The sequence below is a fragment of the Oncorhynchus nerka genome, linkage group LG1 (assembly GCF_034236695.1).
Source record: "Oncorhynchus nerka isolate Pitt River linkage group LG1, Oner_Uvic_2.0, whole genome shotgun sequence".
NCBI classification, from domain to species: Eukaryota; Metazoa; Chordata; class Actinopteri; order Salmoniformes; family Salmonidae; genus Oncorhynchus; species Oncorhynchus nerka.
This window is the reverse complement of record NC_088396.1, coordinates 56,901,955-56,929,454: the sequence shown is the minus strand read 5'-3', so window position 1 is coordinate 56,929,454 and position 27,500 is coordinate 56,901,955. Positions and strand designations below refer to the sequence as shown.

Below are 27,500 nucleotides of genomic sequence, written 5' to 3'. Positions count from 1 at the left end.
TGTCCATTCTGATATCAAAAGAGCCAGAGACGACAACCTCCACGGACAACATGCTCTGTAGTTTAGTGAACTACTATAGAACAAGAACAAACACCAGTCCAATAATATTAACAGGAACACACACCAGTCCAATACTGTTGACAGGAACACACACCAGTCCAATAATGTTAACAGGAACACACACCAGTCCAATACTGTTAACAGGAACACACACCAGTCCAATAATATTAACAGGAACACACACCAGTCCAATACTGTTAACAGGAACACACACCAGTCCAATACTGTTAACAGGAACACACACCAGTCCAATACTGTTAACAGGAACACACACCAGTCCAATAATGTTGACAGGAACACGCCAGTCCAATACTGTTAACAGGAACACACACCAGTCCAATACTGTTAACAGGAACACACACCAGTCCAATACTGTTAACAGGAACACACACCAGTCCAATAATGTTAACAGGAACACACACCAGTCCAATAATGTTAACAGGAACACGCCAGTCCAATAATGTTAACAGGAACCGGCCAGTCCAATAATGTTAACAGGAACACGCCAGTCCAATAATGTTAACAGGAACACGCCAGTCCAATAATGTTAACAGGAACACGCCAGTCCAATAATGTTAACAGGAACACACACCAGTCCAATACTGTTAACAGGAACACACACCAGTCCAATACTGTTAACAGGAAAACACACCAGTCCAATACTGTTAACAGGAACACACACCAGTCCAATAATGTTAACAGGAACACACACCAGTCCAATAATGTTAACAGGAACACACACCAGTCCAATAATGTTAACAGGAACACGCCAGTCCAATAATGTTAACAGGAACACGCCAGTCCAATAATGTTAACAGGAACAAACACCAGTCCAATAATGTTAACAGGAACACGCCAGTCCAATAATGTTAACAGGAACACGCCAGTCCAATACTGTTAACAGGAACAAACACCAGTCCAATAATGTTAACAGGAACACGCCAGTCCAATAATGTTAACAGGAACACACACCAGTCCAATACTGTTAACAGGAACACACACCAGTCCAATACTGTTAACAGGAACACACACCAGTCCAATACTGTTAACAGGAACACACACCAGTCCAATAATGTTAACTGGAACACACACCAGTCCAATACTGTTAACAGGAACACGCCAGTCCAATAATGTTAACAGGAACACGCCAGTCCAATAATGTTAACAGGAACACGCCAGTCCAATAATGTTAACAGGAACAAACACCAGTCCAATAATGTTAACAGGAACACGCCAGTCCAATAATGTTAACAGGAACACGCCAGTCCAATACTGTTAACAGGAACAAACACCAGTCCAATAATGTTAACAGGAACACGCCAGTCCAATAATGTTAACAGGAACACGCCAGTCCAATAATGTTAACAGGAACACGCCAGTCCAATACTGTTAACAGGAACACGCCAGTCCAATAATGTTAACTGGAACACACACCAGTCCAATACTGTTAACAGGAACACACACCAGTCCAATACTGTTAACAGGAACACACACCAGTCCAATACTGTTAACAGGAACACACACCAGTCCAATAATGTTAACAGGAACACACACCAGTCCAATAATGTTAACAGGAACACACACCAGTCCAATAATGTTAACAGGAACACACACCAGTCCAATACTGTTAACAGGAACACACACCAGTCCAATACTGTTAACAGGAACACACACCAGTCCAATACTGTTAACAGGAACACACACCAGTCCAATAATGTTGACAGGAACACACACCAGTCCAATAATGTTAACAGGAACACACACCAGTCCAATAATGTTAACAGGAACACACACCAGTCCAATACTGTTAACAGGAACACACACCAGTCCAATACTGTTAACAGGAACACACACCAGTCCAATACTGTTAACAGGAACACACACCAGTCCAATACTGTTAACAGGAACACGCCAGTCCAATACTGTTAACAGGAACACGCCAGTCCAATACTGTTAACAGGAACACGCCAGTCCAATAATGTTAACAGGAACACGCCAGTCCAATAATGTTAACAGGAACACACACCAGTCCAATAATGTTAACAGGAACACACCAGTCCAATACTGTTAACAGGAACACGCCAGTCCAATACTGTTAACAGGAACACGCCAGTCCAATACTGTTAACAGGAACACGCCAGTCCAATAATGTTAACAGGAACACGCCAGTCCAATAATGTTAACAGGAACACACACCAGTCCAATAATGTTAACAGGAACACACCAGTCCAATAATGTTAACAGGAACACACGCCAGTCCAATAATGTTAACGGGAACACACGCCAGTCCAATACTGTTAACGGGAACACACACCAGTCCAATACTGTTAACGGAACACACACCAGTCCAATACTGTTAACAGGAACACACACCAGTCCAATAATGTTAACAGGAACACACACCAGTCCAATACTGTTAACAGGAACACGCCAGTCCAATAATGTTAACAGGAACACGCCAGTCCAATAATGTTAACAGGAACACGCCAGTCCAATAATGTTAACAGGAACAAACACCAGTCCAATAATGTTAACAGGAACACGCCAGTCCAATAATGTTAACAGGAACACACACCAGTCCAATACTGTTAACAGGAACACACACCAGTCCAATACTGTTAACAGGAACACACACCAGTCCAATACTGTTAACAGGAACACACACCAGTCCAATACTGTTAACAGGAACACACACCAGTCCAATACTGTTAACAGGAACACACACCAGTCCAATAATGTTAACAGGAACACGCCAGTCCAATAATGTTAACAGGAACACGCCAGTCCAATAATGTTAACAGGAACACGCCAGTCCAATAATGTTAACAGGAACAAACACCAGTCCAATAATGTTAACAGGAACACGCCAGTCCAATAATGTTAACAGGAACACGCCAGTCCAATACTGTTAACAGGAACAAACACCAGTCCAATAATGTTAACAGGAACACGCCAGTCCAATAATGTTAACAGGAACACACCAGTCCAATAATGTTAACAGGAACACGCCAGTCCAATACTGTTAACAGGAACACGCCAGTCCAATAATGTTAACAGGAACACACACCAGTCCAATAATGTTAACAGGAACACACACCAGTCCAATAATGTTAACAGGAACACACACCAGTCCAATAATGTTAACAGGAACACACCAGTCCAATAATGTTAACAGGAACACACCAGTCCAATAATGTTAACAGGAACACACACCAGTCCAATAATGTTAACAGGAACACACCAGTCCAATAATGTTAACAGGAACACACCAGTCCAATAATGTTAACAGGAACACACACCAGTCCAATAATGTTAACAGGAACACACACCAGTCCAATACTGTTAACAGGAACACACACCAGTCCAATAATGTTAACAGGAACACACACCAGTCCAATAATGTTAACAGGAACACACACCAGTCCAATACTGTTAACAGGAACACACACCAACAGGAACACACACCAGTCCAATACTGTTAACAGGAACACACACCAGTCCAATAATGTTAACAGGAACACACACCAGTCCAATACTGTTAACAGGAACACACACCAGTCCAATAATGTTAACAGGAACACACACCAGTCCAATAATGTTAACAGGAACACACACCAGTCCAATACTGTTAACAGGAACACACACCAGTCCAATACTGTTAACAGGAACACACACCAGTCCAATAATGTTAACAGGAACACACACCAGTCCAATACTGTTAACAGGAACACACACCAGTCCAATACTGTTAACAGGAACACACACCAGTCCAATAATGTTAACAGGAACACACACCAGTCCAATACTGTTAACAGGAACACACACCAGTCCAATACTGTTAACAGGAACACACGCCAGTCCAATACTGTTAACAGGAACACACGCCAGTCCAATACTGTTAACAGGAACACACGCCAGTCCAATAATGTTAACAGGAACACACGCCAGTCCAATAATGTTAACAGGAACACACGCCAGTCCAATACTGTTAACAGGAACACACGCCAGTCCAATAATGTTAACAGGAACACACGCCAGTCCAATAATGTTAACAGGAACACACGCCAGTCCAATAATGTTAACAGGAACACACACCAGTCTAATACTGTTAACAGGAACACACACCAGTCCAATACTGTTAACAGGAACACACACCAGTCCAATACTGTTAACAGGAACACACGCCAGTCCAATACTGTTAACAGGAACACACACCAGTCCAATACTGTTAACAGGAACACACCAGTCCAATAATGTTAACAGGAACACACACCAGTCCAATACTGTTAACAGGAACACACGCCAGTCCAATACTGTTAACAGGAACACGCCAGTCCAATACTGTTAACAGGAACACGCCAGTCCAATACTGTTAACAGGAACACACACCAGTCCAATAATGTTAACAGGAACACGCCAGTCCAATACTGTTAACAGGAACACACCAGTCCAATACTGTTAACAGGAACACACCAGTCCAATACTGTTAACAGGAACACACCAGTCCAATACTGTTAACAGGAACACACACCAGTCCAATACTGTTAACAGGAACACACACCAGTCCAATACTGTTAACAGGAACACACCAGTTTTTCAAATAGAAAGAACAACCATCATTAGGATTCGTTAATGATCAATTACCATTACCAAATAGTTTCACAACGTTAGTATTTTTAAAGGTGTACGTTTTGTAATATGAATGTGAGAATTGATTAATAATTAACACACTGAACAATAACTAATTAGCCTGTTTGTTTCGTGTGGGTAAACTGGGGGTGTTTCTTCAGTTTGATAAGTTTCCCTGTCAACCATTCTGGGGCAGGATACTCTCCCACTCCGCTGCACCAGAACAGTGGCAGCATCGTTTCCGGGACTCAGTCCGCCGTCCAATGACAGCTCCGTCAGCTGATCCTCTTCGTTGCTTGGTGATGTGACGGTTTCCTTCCCTTCCTTACTCCAAAGGGGTCCCCGTATCCAGTCTTCTTGTCTCCTGTTCTCCTCCGGGAAGTAGTCGCAAAACTTTCCCAACATCTTGACAACATGCTGTTTTAACGTATTTAAAAATGACTTGTTTATCAGATTCTGAATCTCGAAATCCGCAAGTCAGTCCTCCTGTTAGAAACGGTAAGCTTCATCTTGAAGGTCATCCACTTTGTCCCTCTGTCCAAATCGATGGTTCCCCCTCCCTTTCTTTGACACGTTGAGCAAATTCAGATGATCAAAACTATCCGCCAGGTAGGCAACCTGCGCGAGCCGTTCCTCAGTGGCGGGTTTAGGTAGAGGCAGACGCCCAGGGCGGCACCTGCGCGAGCCGTTCCTCAGTGGCGGGTTTAGGTAGAGGCAGACGCCCAGGGCGGCACCTGCGCGAGCCGTTCCTCAGTGGCGGGTTTAGGTAGAGGCAGACGCCCAGGGCGGCAACCTGCGCGAGCCGTTCCTCAGTGGCGGGTTTAGGTAGAGGCAGACGCCCAGGGCGGCAACCTGCGCGAGCCGTTCCTCAGTGGCGGGTTTAGGTAGAGGCAGACGCCCAGGGCGGCACCTGCGCGAGCCGTTCCTCAGTGGCGGGTTTAGGTAGAGGCAGACGCCCAGGGCGGCACCTGCGCGAGCCGTTCCTCAGTGGCGGGTTTAGGTAGAGGCAGACGCCCAGGGCGGCACCTGTGCGAGTCGTTCCTCAGTGGCGGGTTTAGGTAGAGGCAGACGCCCAGGGCGGCACCTGTGCGAGCCGTTCCTCACAATCAAATGTTCAGCCAGAGGTGACTTGGAAACGCAGAAATGTCTGCCTAAAGTTTTTAAAAACTATACCAAACCTTTACCCCTGGATAAAGTGGACCTCTGAGTGATATAACACCTGCTGGTGCTCGTTCCACATTATCCCATTAGAATGCCTGGAAATACCTGCTGGAGCTCGTTCCCCATTATCCCTTTAGAAGGCCTGGAAACACCTGCTGGAGCTCGTTGCCCATTATCCCTTTAGAAGGCCTTGAAACACCTGCTGGAGCTCGTTCCCCATTATGCCTTCTGAAGGCCTGGAAACACCTGCTGGAGCTCGTTCCCCATTATCCCTTTAGAATGCCTGGAAACACCTGCTGGAGCTCGTTCCCCATTATCCCTTTAGAATGCCTGGAAACACCTGCTGGAGCTCGTTCCCCGTTATCCCTTTAGAAGGACTGGAAACACCTGCTGGAGCTCGTTCCCCATTATCCCATTAGAAGGCCTGGAAACACCTGCTGGAGCTCGTTCCCCATTATCCCTTCTGAAGGCCTGGAAACACCTGCTGGAGCTCATACCCCATTATCCCTTTAGAAGGCCTGGAAACACCTGCTGGAGCTCGTTCCCCATTATGCCTTCTGAAGGCCTGGAAACACCTGCTGGAGCTTGTTCCTCATTATCCCTTTAGAAGGCCTGGAAACACCTTTTTGATATAGTCGACAGACTGGATCACATCCTGGAGAGTGGCGTGGAGCTCAGGCACCTTGTCCTTCGCTGCCTCCCTGTGTAGGAAGCAGTTGTTCCACGTCACACTCGGTTCTCTCTCCAGCATCTACTTTACTACCCCGGAGTGCTTTCCAGTCATGGCAGCTGCCCCATCAGTGGTCACACCGACACACCCATCCCTGACCAGTCCCACAGAGCCCAGGTACAGATCCACTGTGTTAAAGACAGCCTCTGACCAGTCCCACAGAGCCCAGGTACAGATCCACTGTGTTAAAGACAGCCTCTGACCAGTCCCACAGAGCCCAGGTACATATCCACTGTGTTAAAGACAGCCTCTGACCAGTCCCACTGGGCCCAGGTACAGATCCACTGTGTTAAAGACAGCCTCTGACCAGTCCCACAGAGCCCAGGTACAGATCCACTGTGTTAAAGACAGCCTCTGACCAGTCCCACAGAGCCCAGGTACATATCCACTGTGTTAAAGACAGCCTCTGACCAGTCCCACTGAGCCCAGGTACATATCCACTGTGTTAAAGACAGCCTCTGACCAGTCCCACAGAGCCCAGGTACATATCCACTGTGTTAAAGACAGCCTCTGACCAGTCCCACGGAGCCCAGGTACATATCCACTGTGTTAAAGACAGCCTCTGACCAGTCCCACGGAGCCCAGGTACAGATCCACTGTGTTAAAGAGCCTCTGACCAGTCCCACAGAGCCCAGGTACAGATCCACTGTGTTAAAGACAGCCTCTGACCAGTCCCACTGAGCCCAGGTACATATCCACTGTGTTAAAGACAGCCTCTGACCAGTCCCACTGAGCCCAGGTACATATCCACTGTGTTAAAGACAGCCTCTGACCAGTCCCACTGAGCCCAGGTACATATCCACTGTGTTAAAGACAGCCTCTGACCAGTCCCACGGAGCCCAGGTACATATCCACTGTGTTAAAGACAGCCTCTGACCAGTCCCACGGAGCCCAGGTACAGATCCACTGTGTTAAAGACAGCCTCTGACCAGTCCCACAGAGCCCAGGTACAGATCCACTGTGTTAAAGACAGCCTCTGACCAGTCCCACAGAGCCCAGGTACATATCCACTGTGTTAAAGACAGCCTCTGACCAGTCCCACGGAGCCCAGGTACAGATCCACTGTGTTAAAGACAGCCTCTGACCAGTCCCACAGAGCCCAGGTACAGATCCACTGTGTTAAAGACAGCCTCTGACCAGTCCCACAGAGCCCAGGTACATATCCACTGTGTTAAAGACAGCCTCTGACCAGTCCCACGGAGCCCAGGTACAGATCCACTGTGTTAAAGACAGCCTCTGACCAGTCCCACAGAGCCCAGGTACATATCCACTGTGTTAAAGACAGCCTCTGACCAGTCCCACTGAGCCCAGGTACAGATCCACTGTGTTAAAGACAGCCTCTGACCAGTCCCACTGAGCCCAGGTACAGATCCACTGTGTTAAAGACAGCCTCTGACCAGTCCCACAGAGCCCAGGTACATATCCACTGTGTTAAAGACAGCCTCTGACCAGTCCCACTGAGCCCAGGTACAGATCCACTGTGTTAAAGACAGCCTCTGACCAGTCCCACAGAGCCCAGGTACATATCCACTGTGTTAAAGAGCCTCTGCAGTGGTGGTGGTGGACAAATCAGCACTGGAAGGGAACTGCTCCTCGATGTTATTAATTATCCCAGACACTGGAAGGGAACTGCTCCTCGATGTTATTAATTATCCCAGACACTGGAAGGGAACTGCTCCTCGATGTTATTAATTATCCCAGACACTGGAAGGGAACTGCTCCTCGATGTTATTAATTATCCCAGACACTGGAAGGGAACTGCTCCTCGATGTTATTCATTATCCCAGACACTGGAAGGGAACTGCTCCTCGATGTTATTAATTATCCCAGACACTGGAAGGGAACTACTCCTCGATGTTATTAATTATCCCAGACACTGGAAGGGAACTGCTCCTCGATGTTATTAATTATCCCAGACACTGGAAGGGAACTGCTCCTCGATGTTATTAATTATCCCAGACACTGGAAGGGAACTGCTCCTCGATGTTATTAATTATCCCAGACACTGGAAGGAACTGCTCCTCGATGTTATTCATTATCCCAGACACTGGAAGGGAACTGCTCCTCGATGTTATTCATTATCCCAGACACTGGAAGGGAACTGCTCCTCGATGTTATTAATTATCCCAGACACTGGAAGGGAACTGCTCCTCGATGTTATTCATTATCCCAGACACTGGAAGGGAACTGCTCCTCGATGTTATTCATTATCCCAGACACTGGAAGGGAACTGCTCCTCGATGTTATTCATTATCCCAGACACTGGAAGGGAACTGCTCCTCGATGTTATTAATTACCCCAGACACTGGAAGGGAACTGCTCCTCGATGTTATTAATTACCCCAGACACTGGAAGGGAACTGCTCCTCGATGTTATTAATTACCCCAGACACTGGAAGGGAACTGCTCCTCGATGTTATTAATTACCCCAGACACTGGAAGGGAACTGCTCCTCGATGTTATTAATTACCCCAGACACTGGAAGGGAACTGCTCCTCGATGTTATTAATTATCCCAGACACTGGAAGGGAACTGCTCCTCGATGTTATTAATTATCCCAGACACTGGAAGGGAACTGCTCCTCGATGTTATTAATTATCCCAGACACTGGAAGGGAACTGCTCCTCGATGTTATTAATTATCCCAGACACTGGAAGGAACTGCTCCTCGATGTTATTAATTATCCCAGACACTGGAAGGGAACTGCTCCTCGATGTTATTCATTATCCCAGACACTGGAAGGGAACTGCTCCTCGATGTTATTCATTATCCCAGACACTGGAAGGGAACTGCTCCTCGATGTTATTCATTATCCCAGACACTGGAAGGGAACTGCTCCTCGATGTTATTAATTATCCCAGACACTGGAAGGGAACTGCTCCTCGATGTTATTAATTATCCCAGACACTGGAAGGGAACTGCTCCTCGATGTTATTAATTATCCCAGACACTGGAAGGGAACTGCTCCTCGATGTTATTCATTATCCCAGACACTGGAAGGGAACTGCTCCTCGATGTTATTCATTATCCCAGACACTGGAAGGGAACTGCTCCTCGATGTTATTCATTATCCCAGACACTGGAAGGGAACTGCTCCTCGATGTTATTCATTATCCCAGACACTGGAAGGGAACTGCTCCTCGATGTTATTCATTATCCCAGACACTGGAAGGGAACTGCTCCTCGATGTTATTCATTATCCCAGACACTGGAAGGGAACTGCTCCTCGATGTTATTCATTATCCCAGACACTGGAAGGGAACTGCTCCTCGATGTTATTCATTATCCCAGACACTGGAAGGAACTGCTCCTCGATGTTATTAATTACCCCAGACACTGGAAGGGAACTGCTCCTCGATGTTATTAATTACCCCAGACACTGGAAGGGAACTGCTCCTCGATGTTATTAATTACCCCAGACACTGGAAGGGAACTGCTCCTCGATGTTATTAATTACCCCAGACACTGGAAGGGAACTGCTCCTCGATGTTATTAATTATCCCAGACACTGGAAGGAACTGCTCCTCGATGTTATTAATTATCCCAGACACTGGAAGGGAACTGCTCCTCGATGTTATTAATTATCCCAGACACTGGAAGGGAACTGCTCCTCGATGTTATTAATTATCCCAGACACTGGAAGGGAACTGCTCCTCGATGTTATTCATTATCCCAGACACTGGAAGGGAACTGCTCCTCGATGTTATTCATTATCCCAGACACTGGAAGGGAACTGCTCCTCGATGTTATTCATTATCCCAGACACTGGAAGGGAACTGCTCCTCGATGTTATTAATTATCCCAGACACTGGAAGGGAACTGCTCCTCGATGTTATTAATTATCCCAGACAGGGAACTGCTCCTCGATGTTATTAATTATCCCAGACACTGGAAGGGAACTGCTCCTCGATGTTATTCATTATCCCAGACACTGGAAGGGAACTGCTCCTCGACGTTATTCATTATCCCAGACGTGTCTGACATAGACCCATTAGAATGGCACGGTTAGCCACATCTGTGGATTCATCAAGCTGCAGTGTGTAATGGCCGTTTTCACTGATGCGCTCTGACGTCTGGCGTGTTATGACCTCAGACATGTCCTGGATTCTCCTCCTCATGGTGACCTCAGACATGTCCTGGATTCTCCTCCTCATGGTGTCCTCAGACATGTCCTGGATTCTCCTCATGGTGACCTCTGACATGTCCCGGATTCTCCTCCTCATGGTGTCCTCTGACATGTCCTGGATTCTCCTCATGGTGTCCTCAGATATGTCCTGGATTCTCCTCATGGTGTCATTGGATCCAGGACATGTCTGGGGTTATGATGGTTTTAAGTTTGTTGGCGACGGACTCTCCCAAGATTTCAGTGCACATATCAATCACAGCAGGAAGTATGAGATCCTCTGCGCTGGTTTGGGCTTTTTTTTGCACTTAGCAATGCGCTGGGCCACAAGGTGTGATGCATACGTTCTTCAATCAATCTTGTGAGGACACCAGCTGGCTTATCATTGAGTCTTGGATGCTTGGTGTCCACATGTCTTTTTAGTTTTGGAGGGGTTTGTTTTAGATGCTTTTTTGAAGAGGTAGTGTTTCAGGTGTTGTCAGAAACATGGGCAGGGACTCCACCGTCCTAACGTCAGGGGGAAGCTTGTTCCACCATTGGGGTGCCAGGACAAAAAAAGAGCTTAGACTGAGCTTCATTTACACAGGCAGTCCGATTCTGGTCTTGTTCCAATAGTTGGGCTCCTGTGTAACCGCAGCCTTTCTGTCTCTAGAAAAGGTACATTTCCTGAAGAAAAATGTGTGTGCTTGCTTCAGCAGTGTGTGTGTGTGTGTGTGTGTGTGCTTTGTGTGTGTGTGTGTGTGCTTTGTGTGTGTGTGTGTGCTTTGTGTGTGTGTGTGTGCTTTGTGTGTGTGTGTGTGCTTTGTGTGTGTGTGTGTGTGTGTGTGCTTTGTGTGTGTGTGCTTTGTGTGTGTGTGCTTTGTGTGTGTGTACTTTGTGTGTGTGTACTTTGTGTGTGTGTGCTTTGTGTGTGTGTAGTGTGTGTGTGTGTGCTTTGTGTGCTTTGTGTGTGTGTGTGCTTTGTGTGTGTGTGTGCTTCGTGTGTGTGCTTCGTGTGTGTGCGTGTGCTTCAGCTGTGTGTGCGTGTGCTTCAGCTGTGTGTGTGTGTGTGCTTCAGCTGTGTGTGTGTGTGTGCTTCAGCTGTGTGTGTGTGTGCTTCAGCTGTGTGTGTGTGTGCTTCAGCTGTGTGTGTGTGTGCTTCAGCTGTGTGTGTGTGTTCTTCAGCTGTGTGTGTGTGCTTCAGCTGTGTGTGTGTGCTTCAGCTGTGTGTGCGTGCTTCAGCTGTGTGTGCGTGCTTCAGCTGTGTGTGTGTGCTTCAGCTGTGTGTGTGTGCTTCAGCTGTGTGTGTGTGCTTCAGCTGTGTGTGCGTGCTTCAGCTGTGTGTGTGTGTGTGCTTGCTTCAGCTGTGTGTGTGTGTGTGTGCTTGCTTCAGCTGTGTGTGTGTGTGTGCTTGCTTCAGCTGTGTGTGTGTGTGTGCTTGCTTCAGCTGTGTGTGTGTGTGTGCTTGCTTCAGCTGTGTGTGTGCTTGCTTCAGCTGTGTGTGTGTGTGCTTGCTTCAGCTGTGTGTGTGTGTGCTTGCTTCAGCTGTGTGTGTGTGTGCTTGCTTCAGCTGTGTGTGTGTGTGCTTGCTTCAGCTGTGTGTGTGTGTGTGTGCTTGCTTCAGCTGTGTGTGTGTGTGTGTGCTTGCTTCAGCTGTGTGTGTGTGTGTGCTTGCTTCAGCTGTGTGTGTGTGCTTGCTTCAGCTGTCTAAAGTTATTTTCTGTCTGTGTTCCAGAGCTGTACTTCCTGTCAGATGGCCCAGAGTCATACCACTATCTGAGTCAGTCTGGCTGTGTGAAGGACAGGGGTCTAGATGATCTGAAGCTATATGACAGTTTTATGGTGAGATTGACTGGTCTATGGGTTATAGCTCTATGGGTTATAGCTCTGTTATAGCTCTATATGTTTTATAGCTCTGTTATAGCTCTATATGGGTTATAGCTCTATGTTTTATAGCTCTATATGTTTTATAGCTCTATGTTATAGCTCTATATGGGTTACAGCTCTATGGGTTATAGCTCTATATGTTTTATAGCTCTATATGTTTTATAGCTCTATATGTTTTATAGCTCTATATGTTTTATAGCTCTATATGTTTTATAGCTCTATATGTTATAGAGTCCGTCTGAATGACGGGAGTCTAGATGACCTGAATCGATATGACAGTGTTCTGGTGAGATTGACTGGTCTGTATGGTTGGGACATGTTCTACCTTATCATGCCACCAGAGGGCACTATAACCATTATAAACACTACAGGCCTAGTCTTGATAGACACAGTCTATGAGCTCAGCAAACATATAAACATATGGGCCTGTATTCAACAACATTCTCAGAGGAGGACTGCTCATATAGGATCAGGTTCCTCCTCTCCATGTGGTCTGATTCATTATGCTCTAGGATCAGGTCCCTCCTCTCCATGTGGTCTGATTCATTATGATCTAGGATCAGGGCCCCCCTCTCCATGTGGTCTGATTCATTATGATCTAGGATCAGGTCCCCCCTCTCCATGTAATCTGATTCATTATGATCTAGGATCAGGTCCCTCCTCTCCATGTGGTCTGATTCATTATGATCTAGGATCAGGTCCTCCTCTCCATGTGGTCTGATTCATTATGCTCTAGGATCAGGTCCCCCTCTCCATGTGGTCTGATTCATTATGATCTAGGATCAGGTCCCTCCTCTCCATGTGGTCTGATTCATTATGATCTAGGATCAGGTCCCTCCTCTCCATGTGGTCTGATTCATTATGATCTAGGATCAGGTCCCCCCTCTCCATGTGGTCTGATTCATTATGATCTAGGATCAGGTCCCCCCTCTCCATGTGGTCTGATTCATTATGATCTAGGATCAGGTCCCTCCTCTCCATGTGGTCTGATTCATTATGATCTAGGATCAGGTCCCTCCTCTCCATGTGGTCTGATTCATTATGATCTAGGATCAGGTCCCTCCTCTCCATGTGGTCTGATTCATTATGATCTAGGATCAGGTCCCCCGTCCATGTGGTCTGATTCATTATGATCTAGGATCAGGTCCCCCTCTCCATGTGGTCTGATTCATTATGATCTAGGATCAGGTCCCTCCTCTCCATGTGGTCTGATTCATTATGATCTAGGATCAGGTCCCTCCTCTCCATGTGGTCTGATTCATTATGATCTAGGATCAGGTCCCTCCTCTCCATGTGGTCTGATTCATTATGATCTAGGATCAGGTCCCTCCTCTCCATGTGGTCTGATTCATTATGATCTAGGATCAGGTCCCTCCTCTCCATGTGGTCTGATTCATTATGATCTAGGATCAGGTCCCTCCTCTCCATGTGGTCTGATTCATTATGATCTAGGATCAGGTCCCCTCCCCTCTCCATGTGGTCTGATTCATTATGATCTAGGATCAGGTCCCCCGTCCATGTGGTCTGATTCATTATGATCTAGGATCAGGTCCCCCGTCCATGTGGTCTGATTCATTATGATCTAGGATCAGGTCCCTCCTCTCCATGTGGTCTGATTCATTATGATCTAGGATCAGGTCCCTCCTCTCCATGTGGTCTGATTCATTATGATCTAGGATCAGGTCCCCCTGTCCATGTGGTCTGATTCATTATGATCTAGGATCAGGTCCCCCATCCATGTGGTCTGATTCATTATGATCTAGGATCAGGTCCCCCGTCCATGTGGTCTGATTCATTATGATCTAGGATCAGGTCCCCCGTCTCCATGTAGTCTGTGTCTAGTCGGTCTCTCAACCAGTCTGTGTCTAGTAGGTCTCTCAACCAGTCTGTGTCTAGTAGGTCTCTCAACCAGTCTGTGTCTAGTAGGTCTCTCAACCAGTCTGTGTCTAGTAGGTCTCTCAACCAGTCTGTGTCTAGTAGGTCTCTCAACCAGTCTGTGTCTAGTAGGTCTCTCAACCAGTCTGTGTCTAGTAGGTCTCTCAACCAGTCTGTGTCCAGTAGGTCTCTCAACCAGTCTGTGTCCAGTAGGTCTCTCAACCAGTCTGTGTCCAGTAGGTCTCTCAACCAGTCTGTGTCCAGTAGGTCTCTCAACCAGTCTGTGTCCAGTAGGTCTCTCAACCAGTCTGTGTCCAGTAGGTCTCTCAACCAGTCTGTGTCCAGTAGGTCTCTCAACCAGTCTGTGTTCAGTAGGTCTCTCAACCAGTCTGTGTCCAGTAGGTCTCTCAACCAGTCTGTGTCCAGTAGGTCTCTCAACCAGTCTGTGTCTAGTAGGTCTCTCAACCAGTCTGTGTCTAGTAGGTCTCTCAACCAGTCTGTGTCTAGTAGGTCTCTCAACCAGTCTGTGTCCAGTAGGTCTCTCAACCAGTCTGTGTCTAGTAGGTCTCTCAACCAGTCTGTGTCTAGTCGGTCTCTCAACCAGTCTGTGTCTAGTCGGTCTCTCAACCAGTCTGTGTCTAGTCGGTCTCTCAACCAGTCTGTGTCTAGTAGGTCTCTCAACCAGTCTGTGTCTAGTAGGTCTCTCAACCAGTCTGTGTCTAGTAGGTCTCTCAACCAGTCTGTGTCTAGTAGGTCTCTCAACCAGTCTGTGTCTAGTAGGTCTCTCAACCAGTCTGTGTCTAGTAGGTCTCTCAACCAGTCTGTGTCTCTGCTGCTACCAGGAGGCTCTAAAGGTGATCCAGTTCAGTGAGGAGGAGATACGTGACATCTTCAAGCTGCTGTCTGCTGTTCTCCTGATGGGGAACATAGAGTTCATGACGGCTGGAGGAGCACAGATCACCTCTAATGGAGGTGAGAACAGAGCCTGTTCTACATGTTCTATGCAGATCTTGACAGGGAGGGTGGTTCTCCTCACCCTCTCCTCACTCTCTCCTCACTCTCTCCCCACCCCGGCCCTCCTGAGGAAGCGTTGCTTCAGTGAAGAGCGAACGCCGAACACGCAGTGACAAGCTCTAGAGGTCCTTTGTTACCTGGATCTGACCCCGTTTCCAGAGCACCAGGAACAAATCCACACGTCATAATGTTGGATCTAGTAACATCGTGTGGCATTAATACCAGGAATAAGATTTAAACCACAACACATTCCACACAGATATCATCAGCTCCTCTTCGTTCCTTAATTATTCTGTCCAAACTGCTCAGTCTGGTGACGTCTGGCCGCCTCTGGTGACGCCTGGCCGTCTCTGGTGACGCCTGGCCGTCTCTGGTGACGTCTGGCCGTCTCTGGTGACGTCTGGCCGTCTCTGGTGACGTCTGGCCGTCTCTGGTGACGTCTGGCCGTCTCTGGTGACGTCTGGCCGTCTCTGGTGACGTCTGGCCGTCTCTGGTGACGTCTGGCCGTCTCTGGTGACGTCTGGCCGCCTCTGGTGACGCCTGGCCGCCTCTGGTGACGCCTGGCCGTCTCTGGTGACGCCTCTGGTGACGCCTGGCCGTCTCTGGTGACGTCTCTGGTGACGCCTGGCAGTCTCTGGTGACGCCTGGCCGTCTCTGGTGACGCCTGGCCGTCTCTGGTGACGCCTGGCCGTCTCTGGTGACGCCTCTGGTGACGCCTGGCCGTCTCTGGTGACGTCTCTGGTGACGCCTGGCCGTCTCTGGTGACGCCTGGCCGTCTCTGGTGACGTCTCTGGTGACGCCTGGCCGTCTCTGGTGACGCCTGGCCGTCTCTGGTGACGCCTGGCCGTCTCTGGTGACGCCTGGCCGTCTCTGGTGACGCCTGGCCGTCTCTGGTGACGCCTGGCCGTCTCTGGTGACGCCTGGCCGTCTCTGGTGACGCCTGGCCGTCTCTGGTGACGTCTCTGGTGACGCCTGGCCGTCTCTGGTGACGCCTCTGGTGACGCCTGGCCGTCTCTGGTGACGCCTGGCCGTCTCTGGTGACGCCTGGCCGTCTCTGGTGACGCCTGGCCGTCTCTGGTGACGTCTCTGGTGACGCCTGGCCGTCTCTGGTGACGCCTCTGGTGACGCCTGGCCGTCTCTGGTGACGCCTGGCCGTCTGTCTCTCTCTCTCCAGTGGTCAGTAATGTCAGTGATCTGCTGGGCCTGGACTCGTTCCAGCTGTCTGAGGTTCTGACCCAGAGGTCCATGATCCTGAGAGGAGAGGAGATCTGTTCACCCCTCACTGTGGAACAGGTAAGATGCCCTACTGTCACGCCTTGCTATCACGCCCTGCTACCCTGCCCTACTACCCTGCCCTATTGTCACGCCCTGCTACCCTGCCCTGCTACCCTGCCCTGCTACCCTGCCCTGCTACCCTGCCCTACTACCCTGCCCTACTGTCACGCCCTGCTATCACGCCCTGCTACCCTGCCCTACTACCCTGCCCTATTGTCCCGCCCTGCTATCACGCCCTGCTACCCTGCCCTGCTACCCTGCCCTTCTACCCTGCCCTGCTACCCTGCCCTACTGTCACGCCCTGCTACCACGCCCTGCTACCCTGCCCTACTGTCACGCCCTGCTACCCTGCCCTGCTACCCTGCCCTACTGTCACGCCCTGCTACCCTGCCCTGCTACCCTGCCCTACTGTCACGCCCTGCTACCGTGCCCTTCCCTGCTACCGTGCCCTTCCCTGCTACCGTGCCCTTCCCTGCTACCGTGCCCTTCCCTGCTACCGTGTCTTGCCCTGCTATCGTGCCCTGCCCTACTACCCTGCCCTACTGTCACGCCCTGCTACAGTGCCCTGCTACCGTGCCCTGCCCTGCTACCGTGCCCTTCCCTGCTACCGTGCCCTTCCCTGCTACCGTGCCCTGCCCTGCTACCGTGTCCTTCCCTGCTACCGTGTCCTTCCCTGCTACCGTGTCCTTCCCTGCTACCGTGCCCTGCCCTGCTACCGTGCCCTTCCCTGCTACCGTGCCCTTCCCTGCTACCGTGCCCTACTGTCACGCCCTGCTACCGTGCCCTGCCCTGCTACCCTTCCCTGCTACCGTGTCCTTCCCTGCTACCGTGCCCTACTGTCACGCCCTGCTACCGTGCCCTGCCCTGCTACCCTTCCCTGCTACCGTGTCCTGCCCTGCTACCGTGTCCTGCCCTGCTTTCACGCTCTGCTGATCCTGCCCTGCTACCGTGCCCTTCCCTGCTACCGTGCCCTGCTACCGTGCCCTTCCCTGCTACCGTGCCCTGCTACCGTGCCCTTCCCTGCTACCGTGCCCTGCTACCGTGCCCTTCCCTGCTACCGTGCCCTTCCCTGCTACCGTGTCCTGCCTTGCTTTCACGCTCTGCTGATCCTGCCCTGCTGCCCTACTGGCCCTGACCTTTCCCATCCCTGTCTGAGCTGACACAGCTTGATACAGTTACAGTTGTCTCCATGCCACTCACCTTGTCCCGCTGTTAGACATGAGGCGAATTCAATGAAGAGAATCTGTGTTGAAAAGGAATAAAACTGGGAAGTACTATTCTCATTTGCCCATTGAGAACATACCGTGGCCTCAATCCATTTTTATTTTTATTTCACCTTTATTTAACCTGCCCTGCTGTTATCTAGTGCTCCCAATGCCTCTCTCTCTCTCACTGTAAATCCCTTGCGTGACTTGCACCATTTCCTGTCCTTTTGTGTGCCAAATTCCTCATACAATAAACCCCAGTGATAATGATCTGTCAGTAGCACAATAGAGGTACAGACTGGGGCGCAGTAACACATCTTCCACTCTAGGGGCAGTGTAATACACAACTGTTACCAACATTGGACAGCTGAACTATTATCCCCAGGTTGGCTTTAACTAGCCACAGTATATCATTTGGATGAATATGTGATTTTAGATTCAATATATTGCTGTATCTGCAGTCTTTTTTACATCTAAACATCTGATGTTTGAATTATGGGAAACTGTTATTCTTGGGAGGTGAGTCTGCTGCCCAAGGAATTGTGATGGCCACACGACGATTTAAACAAAGACTCCAGACCAGGTGTCTCTCTCGCTCTCCTCTCCTCTCTCTGCCTGCCTGTCAGCCAGACAACAAACCAACCAATCAGCCAAACAATCAACTAGCCAACCAACCAACCAACCCTGGTCATAACCATCAGCCATCCTAACCCATATCCCTGGTCATAACCTGGACAAACAGCCATCCTGACGTCTAACCCATATCCCTGGTCATAACCTGGACAAACAGCCATCCTGACGTTTAACCCATATCCCTGGTCATAACCTGGACAAACAGCCATCCTGACGTCTATCCCTGGTCATAACCTGGACAAACAGCCATCCTGACGTCTAACCCATATCTCTGGTCATAACCTGGACAAACAGCCATCCTAACGTCTAACCCATATCCCTGGTCATAACCTGGACAAACAGCCATCCTGACGTCTATCCCTGGTCATAACCTGAACAAACAGCCATCCTGACGTCTAACCCATATCCCTGGTCATAACCTGGACAAACAGCCATCCTGACGTCTAACCCATATCCCTGGTCATAACCTGGACAAACAGCCATCCTGATGTCTAACCCATATCCCTGGTCATAACCTGGACAAACAGCCATCCTGACGTCTAACCCATATCCCTGGTCATAACCTGGACAAACAGCCATCCTAACGTCTAACCCATATCCCTGGTCATAACCTGGACAAACAGCCATCCTGATGTCTAACCCATATCCCTGGTCATAACCTGGACAAACAGCCATCCTGACGTCTAACCCATATCCCTGGTCATAACCTGGACAAACAGCCATCCTGATGTCTAACCCATATCCCTGGTCATAACCTGGACAAACAGCCATCCTGACGTCTAACCCATATCCCTGGTCATAACCTGGACAAACAGCCATCCTGACGTCTAACCCATATCCCCGGTCATAACCTGAACAAACAGCCATTCTTCTGCTCTCTGACGAAGTTCCTGGAGCCACCAGTCCAGCTCTATTCTCTATTCAACATGGCTGCTGCTCCCACAGGTTAATGATTGTCCTGGAGCATTGTGGCCCTGCAATAGACTAGCATCCTGTCCAGGAGTTTACTTGTACATCAAGCTGCCTCAGGCCACAGAAACAGGAGCCGTTCTGGCTCAGACAAGGCCACTAGCCATTGTGCTCCTGAAACACCAGACAGTACTGTTCTTCCAGCCTGTTGAGGGACCACACACACTTCCTGTAGGAAGCGTACTCAAATCAAATCAAATCAAATTGTATTTGTCACATACACATGGTTAGCAGATGTTAATGCGAGTGTAGCGAAATGCTTGTGCTTCTAGTTCCGACAATGCAGTAATAACCAACAAGTAATCTAACTAACAATTCCAAAACTACTGTCTTATACACAGTGTAAGGGGATAAAGAATATGTACATAAGGATATATGAATGAGTGATGGTACAGAGCGGCATAGGCAATATACAGTAGATGGTATCGAGTGCCGTATATACATATGAGATGAGTATGTAAACAAAGTGGCAAAGTTAAAGGGGCTAGTGATACATGTATTACATAAGGATGCAGTCGATGATATAGAGTACAGTATATACGTATGCATATGAGATGAATAATGTAGGGTAAGTAACATTATATAAGGTAGCATTGTTTAAAGTGGCTAGTGATATATTTACATCATTTCCCATCAATTCCCATTATTAAAGTGGCTGGAGTTGAGTCAGTGTCAGTGTGTTTGCAGCAGCCACTGAATGTTAGTGGTGGCTGTTTAACAGTCTGATGGCCTTGAGATAGAAGCTGTTTTTCAGTCTCTCGGTCCCAGCTTTGATGCACCTGTACTGACCTCACCTTCTGGATGATAGCGGGGTGAACAGGCAGTGGCTCGGGTGGTTGATGTCCTTGATGATCTTTATGGCCTTCCTGTAACATCGGGTGGTGTAGGTGTCCTGGAGGGCAGGTAGTTTGCCTCCGGTGATGCGTTGTGCAGACCTCATTACCCTCTGGAGAGCCTTACGGTTGAGGGCGGAGCAGTTGCCGTACCAGGCGGTGATACAGCCCGCCAGGATGCTCTCGATTGTGCCGCTGTAGAAGTTTGAGTGCTTTTGGTGACAAGCCGAATTTCTTCAGCCACCTGAGGTTGTAGAGGCGCTGGTGCGCCTTCTTCACGATGCTGTCTGTGTGAGTGGACCAATTCAGTTTGTCTGTGATGTGTATGCCGAGGAACTTTAAAACTTGCTACCCTCTCCACTACTGTGGATAGGGGGGTGTTCCCTCTGCTCTTTCCTGAAGTCCACAATCATCTCCTTAGTTTTGTTGAGTGTGAGGTTATTTTCCTGACACCACACTCCGAGGGCCCTCACCTCCTCCCTGTAGGCTGTCTCGTCGTTGTTGGTATTCAAGCCTACCACTGTTGCGTCGTCCGCAAACTTGATGATTGAGTTGGAGGCGTGAGTGGCCACGCAGTCGTGGGTGAACAGGGAGTACAGGAGAGGGCTCAGAACGCACCCTTGTGGGGCCCCAGTGTTGAGGATCAGCGGGGAGGAGATGTTGTTGCCTACCCTCACCACCTGGGGGCGGCCCGTCAGGAAGTCCAGTACCCAGTTGCACAGGGCGGGGTCGAGACCCAGGGTCTCGAGCTTGATGACGAGCTTGGAGGGTACTATGGTGTTGAATGCCGAGCTGTAGTCGATGAACAGCATTCTCACATAGGTATTCCTCTTGTCCAGGTGGGTTAGGGCAGTGTGCAGTGTGGTTGAGATTGCATCGTCTGTGGACCTATTTGGGCGGTAAGCAAATTGGAGTGGGTCTAGGGTGTCAGGTAGGGTGGAGGTGATATGGTCCTTGACTAGTCTCTCAAAGCACTTCATGATGACGGAAGTGAGTGCTACGGGGCGGTACTACAACTCAATCTAAGAAAAATAAAGAACATGTAGAAATAATTATACAAGAAATAATAGATACACAATAAGTAACATTCCAAGTCGCGTTGGAAGGTTGGTCGCGTTGGAAGGTTGGTCGCGTTGGAAGGTTGGTCGCGTTGGAAGGTTGGTCGCATTGGCGGGCCAGGTTCAGAACACCTCAGCTGTATTAAAAGGTTTCTCATCACAACAGACACTGTAAATCTGATGTAAACTCCTAGATAAGGAGATAATTACCCTTTTCTGTTTCCTTGGATCACACAGACAGACTGGTCTATCGTTCAACCTGTATTTACACACACATTCAGTGGGTACAGCCATTTATAACGACTGTGGGTGTTGCATCACAGCCCTTTATTTTCTTTAAATTCTGAAAAAGTTGTCTGACAGACTTCAGTGTTTTTTGGTGTTGTCTGGTTTTGGTCTGAAGGTGTTTCTAACTAATCATTATTGCTGTATTAATCCATTTTATCTTCAGTAATCTCCAGAAATATATTCCCAGAGTATGTGGAACAAGGCAAGGATGTGCTCTATCCCCGTTATGGTTCACTATTGCCTTAACCTTCAGAAACCTATGTTGCATCTCAAATGGCTCCCTTACACTGTGCTGTTGACCAGAGTCAAGACCATTTAGAACACATTCCTACTCCTCTGATTGGTCTGTATATTATTTTGTTCACCCTGTTTGATTTGACTGACAGGCGGTGTGCTCTCGGGACTCGGTTGCCATGGCATTGTACGCCCAGTCTTTCTCCTGGATCATCACACGGATCAACCAGAAGATCAGAGGGAAGGACAACTTCAAGTCCATCGGTATCCTCGACATCTTCGGCTTCGAGAATTTTGAGGTACATTTATGTTTTTCCTTCTTTGTAGTTGGCACTGAGTCCATTGTAGTTGGTAGTAAGTTAAGTTAGCATATTGTTATAGTATATATTTCTGTCCCCTCTCCTCCTGCAGGTGAACAGGTTTGAACAGTTCAACATCAACTACGCCAATGAGAAGCTCCAGGAATACTTCAACAAACACATCTTCTCCCTGGAACAGCTGGATTACAACAGGTCTGTTAATGGGACAGCTGGACTACAACAGTGTTGGGGTCTGAGCAGCACTGCCAGAGAGAGGGCACCACGTTGGGTCCTAGCTGGGGGTTGGGGTCTGGGAAGCACTGCCAGAGAGAAGGCACCACGTTGGGTCCTAGCTGGGGGTTGGGGTCTGGGAAGCACTGCCAGAGAGAAGGCACCACGTTGGGTCCTAGCTGGGGGTTGGGGTCTGGGAAGCACTGCCAGAGAGAGGGCACCACGTTGGGTCCTAGCTGGGGGTTGGGGTCTGGGCAGCACTGCCAGAGAGAAGGCACCACGTTGGGTCCTAGCTGGGGTTTGGGGTCTGGGCAGCACTGCCAGAGAGAAGGCACCACGTTGGGTCCTAGCTGGGGTTTGGGGTCTGGGCAGCACTGCCAGAGAGAAGGCACCACGTTGGTTCCTAGCTGGGGGTTGGGGTCTGAGCAGCACTGCCAGAGAGAGGGCACCACGTTGGGTCCTAGCTGGGGGTTGGGGTCTGGGCAGCACTGCCAGAGAGAGGGCACCAAGTTGGGTCCTAGCTGGGGGTTAAATCTGGGCAGCACAGCCAGAGAGAGGGCACCACGTTGGGTCCTAGCTGGGGGTTGGGGTCTGGGCAGCACTGCCAGAGAGAGGGCACCACGTTGGTTCCTAGCTGGGGGTTGGGGTCTGAGCAGCACTGCCAGAGAGAGGGCACCACGTTGGGTCCTAGCTGGGGTTGGGGTCTGGGCAGCACTGCCAGAGAGAGGGCACCAAGTTGGGTCCTAGCTGGGGGTTAAATCTGGGCATCACTGCCAGAGAGAGGGCACCACGTTGGGTCCTAGCTGGGGGTTGGGGTCTGGGCAGCACTGCCAGAGAGAGGGCACCACGTTGGGTCCTAGCTGGGGGTTGGGGTCTGGGCAGCACTGCCAGAGAGAAGGCACCACGTTGGGTCCTAGCTGGGGGTTGGGGTCTGAGCAGCACTGCCAGAGAGAAGGCACCACGTTGGGTCCTAGCTGGGGGTTGGGGTCTGGGAAGCACTGCTAGAGAGAGGGCACCACGTTGGGTCCTAGCTGGGGGTTGGGGTCTGGGAAGCACTGCTAGAGAGAGGGCACCACGTTGGGTCCTAGCTGGGGGTTGGGGTCTGGGCAGCACTGCCAGAGAGAGGGCACCATGTTGGGTCCTAGCTGGGGGTTGGGGTCTGGGAAGCACTGCCAGAGAGAGGGCACCATGTTGGGTCCTAGCTGGGGTTGGGGTCTGGGAAGCACTGCCAGAGAGAGGGCACCACGTTGGGTCCTAGCTGGGGTTGGGGTCTGGGAAGCACTGCTAGAGAGAGGGCACCACGTTGGGTCCTAGCTGGGGGTTGGGGTCTGGGCAGCACTGCCAGAGAGAGGGTACCACGTTGGGTCCTAGCTGGGGGTTGGGGTCTGGGAAGCACTGCCAGAGAGAGGGCACCACGTTGGGTCCTAGTTGGGGTCTGGGAAGCACTGCTAGAGAGAGGGCACCACGTTGGGTCCTAGCTGGGGGTTGGGGTCTGGGAAGCACTGCTAGAGAGAGGGCACCACGTTGGGTCCTAGCTGGGGGTTGGGGTCTGGGCAGCACTGCCAGAGAGAGGGCACCATGTTGGGTCCTAGCTGGGGGTTGGGGTCTGGGAAGCACTGCCAGAGAGAGGGCACCATGTTGGGTCCTAGCTGGGGGTTGGGGTCTGGGAAGCACTGCCAGAGAGAGGGCACCACGTTGGGTCCTAGCTGGGGGTTGGGGTCTGGGAAGCACTGCTAGAGAGAGGGCACCACGTTGGGTCCTAGCTGGGGGTTGGGGTCTGGGCAGCACTGCCAGAGAGAGGGTACCACGTTGGGTCCTAGCTGGGGGTTGGGGTCTGGGAAGCACTGCCAGAGAGAGGGCACCACGTTGGGTCCTAGTTGGGGTCTGGGAAGCACTGCTAGAGAGAGGGCACCACGTTGGGTCCTAGCTGGGGGTTGGGGTCTGGGAAGCACTGCCAGAGAGAGGGCACCACGTTGGGTCCTAGCTGGGGGTTGGGGTCTGGGCTGCCAGATGTTTACAATGGGACGACAGTTATGTTCTATTAACAGACCTACCAGCATCTAGCCAGCAGCCTCGTCACAGCTCATTTCATCACATCAATGGACAATACAGCCATGGTGTCTTCCTTACTCTCTCTCTGTCTGTGTGTGTGTGTGTGTGTGTGTGTGTGTGTGTGTGTGTGTGTGTGTGTGTGTGTGTGTGGTTTCCTCAGAGAGGGCATCCAGTGGGAAGCCATAGACTGGATGGATAATGCAGAGTGTCTGGACCTCATAGAGAAGGTAGGTAACAGTGTAACCAACGCCAGACTACTAGACCCCATTACACGATGACACAGTGGAGTCCGAGGCGAAGACATGAAAATACAGCCGTTTGGCTACGACACAGCAGTGGTGGGTTTGGCGTCGGCATGACGATGCATAAGCAGTAAATGACCTCGTACCTGCTGTAAAATATGGTGGTGGATCTCTGATGTTTATGGGGCTGTTCTGCTTCCGCTGGTCCTAGGGTTAAGGTAAACGGCATCGTGAACTTTAACCTTTATTTAACGAGGCAAGTCAGTTAAGTCAAATTCTTATTTACAATGACGGTCTACCCCCCCCCCCCGCCAAACCCGGACGACGCTGGGTCAATTGTGTGCCAGCCTTATGGGACTCCCAATCACGGCCGGATGTGATACTGCCTGGATTTGAACCTCTTGCACTGAGATGCTGCGCCCCTCGGGAGACTGGGAGCCTGGGAGCCCAGTAGCAGGACATTTTAGCCTTTAAACCTGGTTCCCTCTGCCAGGAATCTGAAACGTGATTGATCTTTACAGCAAACCAATAAACCTGAGCACACATCAAAATCCACAAAGAAATATATTTGTATGTATGTATGTATGTGTATATATACATATATATTAACACATCCTAGATCTGAATGAATGAAATATTCTTATTAAATACTTTTTGTCTTTACATAGTTGAATGTACTGATAACAAAATCACACAACAATTATCAATGGAAATCAAATGTATCAACCCATGGAGGTCTGGATTTGGATTCACGCTCAAAATTAAAGTGGAAAACCACACTACAGGCTGATCCAACTTTGATGTAATGTCCTTAAAACAAGTCAAAATGAGGCTCAGTAGTGTGTGTGGCCTCCACGTGCCTGTATGACCTCCCTACAACGCCTGGGCATGCTCCTGATGAGGTGGCGGATGGTCTCCTGAGGGATCTCCTCCCAGACCTGGACTAAAGCATCCACCAACTCCTGGACAGGCTGTGGTGCAACGTGGCGTTGGTGGATGGAGCGAGACATGATGTCCCAGATGTGCTCAATTGGATTCAGGTCTGGGGAACGGGCGGGCCAGTCCATAGCATCAATGTCTTCTGTCACGAACCGGCTCAAAGCCCGTAACAAAGGGAGACAACGTGGAGATAAGGAGTAACAAAATATATATTTATTAACTAAAGCAACTAAGGAAAATATACAATGGTGTGTGTAATCAGTAATCAGTAGTGTAAGTGAGTGTTTTGCATGCATGAATGTGATAATGCAGGGTGTTGAAAGGTGCCAATGCAAACAAACAAAAAGTCACCAAGAACCACAACACAATCTACAAAGGTGTCTGCATGGAGAGAGTCTTCTCCATGAATGTGGAAGAGGTCTATTTATCCTGGGAGACACCTGGCCCAGGTGTTTCCCATGTAGCTGACGACCCTCCCAACTCCGCCCACCGGCATCCTAATAAGGAAACAAGAACAAAGACAGAATACGGCAGACAAGAGTGGGAGGGTCGTCACACTTCCTCTTGCAGGAACTGCTGACACACTCCAGCCACATGAGGTCTAGCATTGTCTTGCATTAGGAGGAACCCAGGGCCAACCGCACCAGCATATGGTCTCACAAGGGGTCTGAGGATCTCATCTCGGTACCTAATGGCAGTCAGGCTACCTCTGGCGAGCACATGGAGGGCTGTGCGGCCCCCCAAAGAAATGCCACCCCACACCATGACTGACCCACCGCCAAACCGGTCATGCTGGAGGATGTTGCAGGCAGCAGAACGTTCTCCACGGCGTCTCCAGACTGTCACGTCTGTCACATGTGCTCAGTGTGAACCTGCTTTCATCTGTGAAGAGCACAGTGCGCCAGTGGCGAATTTGCCAATCTTGGTGTTCTCTGGCAAATGCCAAACGTCCTGCACGGTGTTGGGCTGTAAGCACAACCCCCACCTGTGGACGTCGGGCCCTCGTACCACCCTCATGGAGTCTGTTTCTGACCGTTTGAGCAGACACATGCACATTTGTGGCCTGCTGGAGGTCATTTTGCAGGGCTCTGGCAGTGCTCCTCCTGCTCCTCCTTGCACAAAGGCGGAGGTAGCGGTCCTGCTGCTGGGTTGTTGCCCTCCTACGGCCTCCTCCACGTCTCCTGATGTACTGGCCTGACTCCTGGTAGCGCCTCCATGCTCTGGACACTGACGCTGACAGACACAGCAAACCTTCTTGCCACAGCTCGCATTGATGTGCCATCCTGGATGAGCTGCACTACCTGAGCCACTTGTGTGGGTTGTAGACTCCGTCTCATGCTACCACTAGAGTGAAAGCACCACCAGCATTCAAAAGTGACCAAAACATCAGCCAGGAAGCATAGGAACTGAGAAGTGGTCTGTGGTCACCACTTGCAGAACCACTCCTTTATTGGGGGGTGTCTTGCTAATTGCCTATAATTTCCACCTGTTGTCTATTCCATTTGCACAACAGCATGTGACATTTATTGTCAATCAGTGTTGCTTCCTAAGTGGACAGTTTGATTTTCACAGAAGTGTGATTGACTTGGGAGTTACATTGTGTTGTTTAAGTGTTTTCCCTTTATTTATTTGAGCAGTGTAGATGAAAACTCTTGGTAAAATAGTGTGATCTACATTTTATCATGAGATACTCTACCTCAGGTGAGCAGAACCTCAACACTTCCGTAATATTAGATTTCTTACACCAGCTGTTATTTACAATTATAAACTGGGTGATTTGAGCCC

The 27,500-nt window shown here is 49.6% G+C and overlaps 1 protein-coding gene across 1 annotated transcript in view; it reads left to right on the top strand.

Moving 5' to 3' along the window:
• myo10l3 (myosin X, like 3) overlaps nt 1–27,500 on the top strand; it is a 250,853-nt gene that overhangs the window by 71,929 nt on the left and 151,424 nt on the right. The window contains exons 8-13 of the mRNA XM_065019717.1: nt 12,417–12,523; nt 15,286–15,415; nt 16,632–16,750; nt 22,105–22,251; nt 22,364–22,464; nt 24,695–24,761. Of these exons, the coding sequence (XP_064875789.1) occupies nt 12,417–12,523; nt 15,286–15,415; nt 16,632–16,750; nt 22,105–22,251; nt 22,364–22,464; nt 24,695–24,761 (671 nt within the window). The remainder of the gene's footprint in view (nt 1–12,416; nt 12,524–15,285; nt 15,416–16,631; nt 16,751–22,104; nt 22,252–22,363; nt 22,465–24,694; nt 24,762–27,500) is intronic.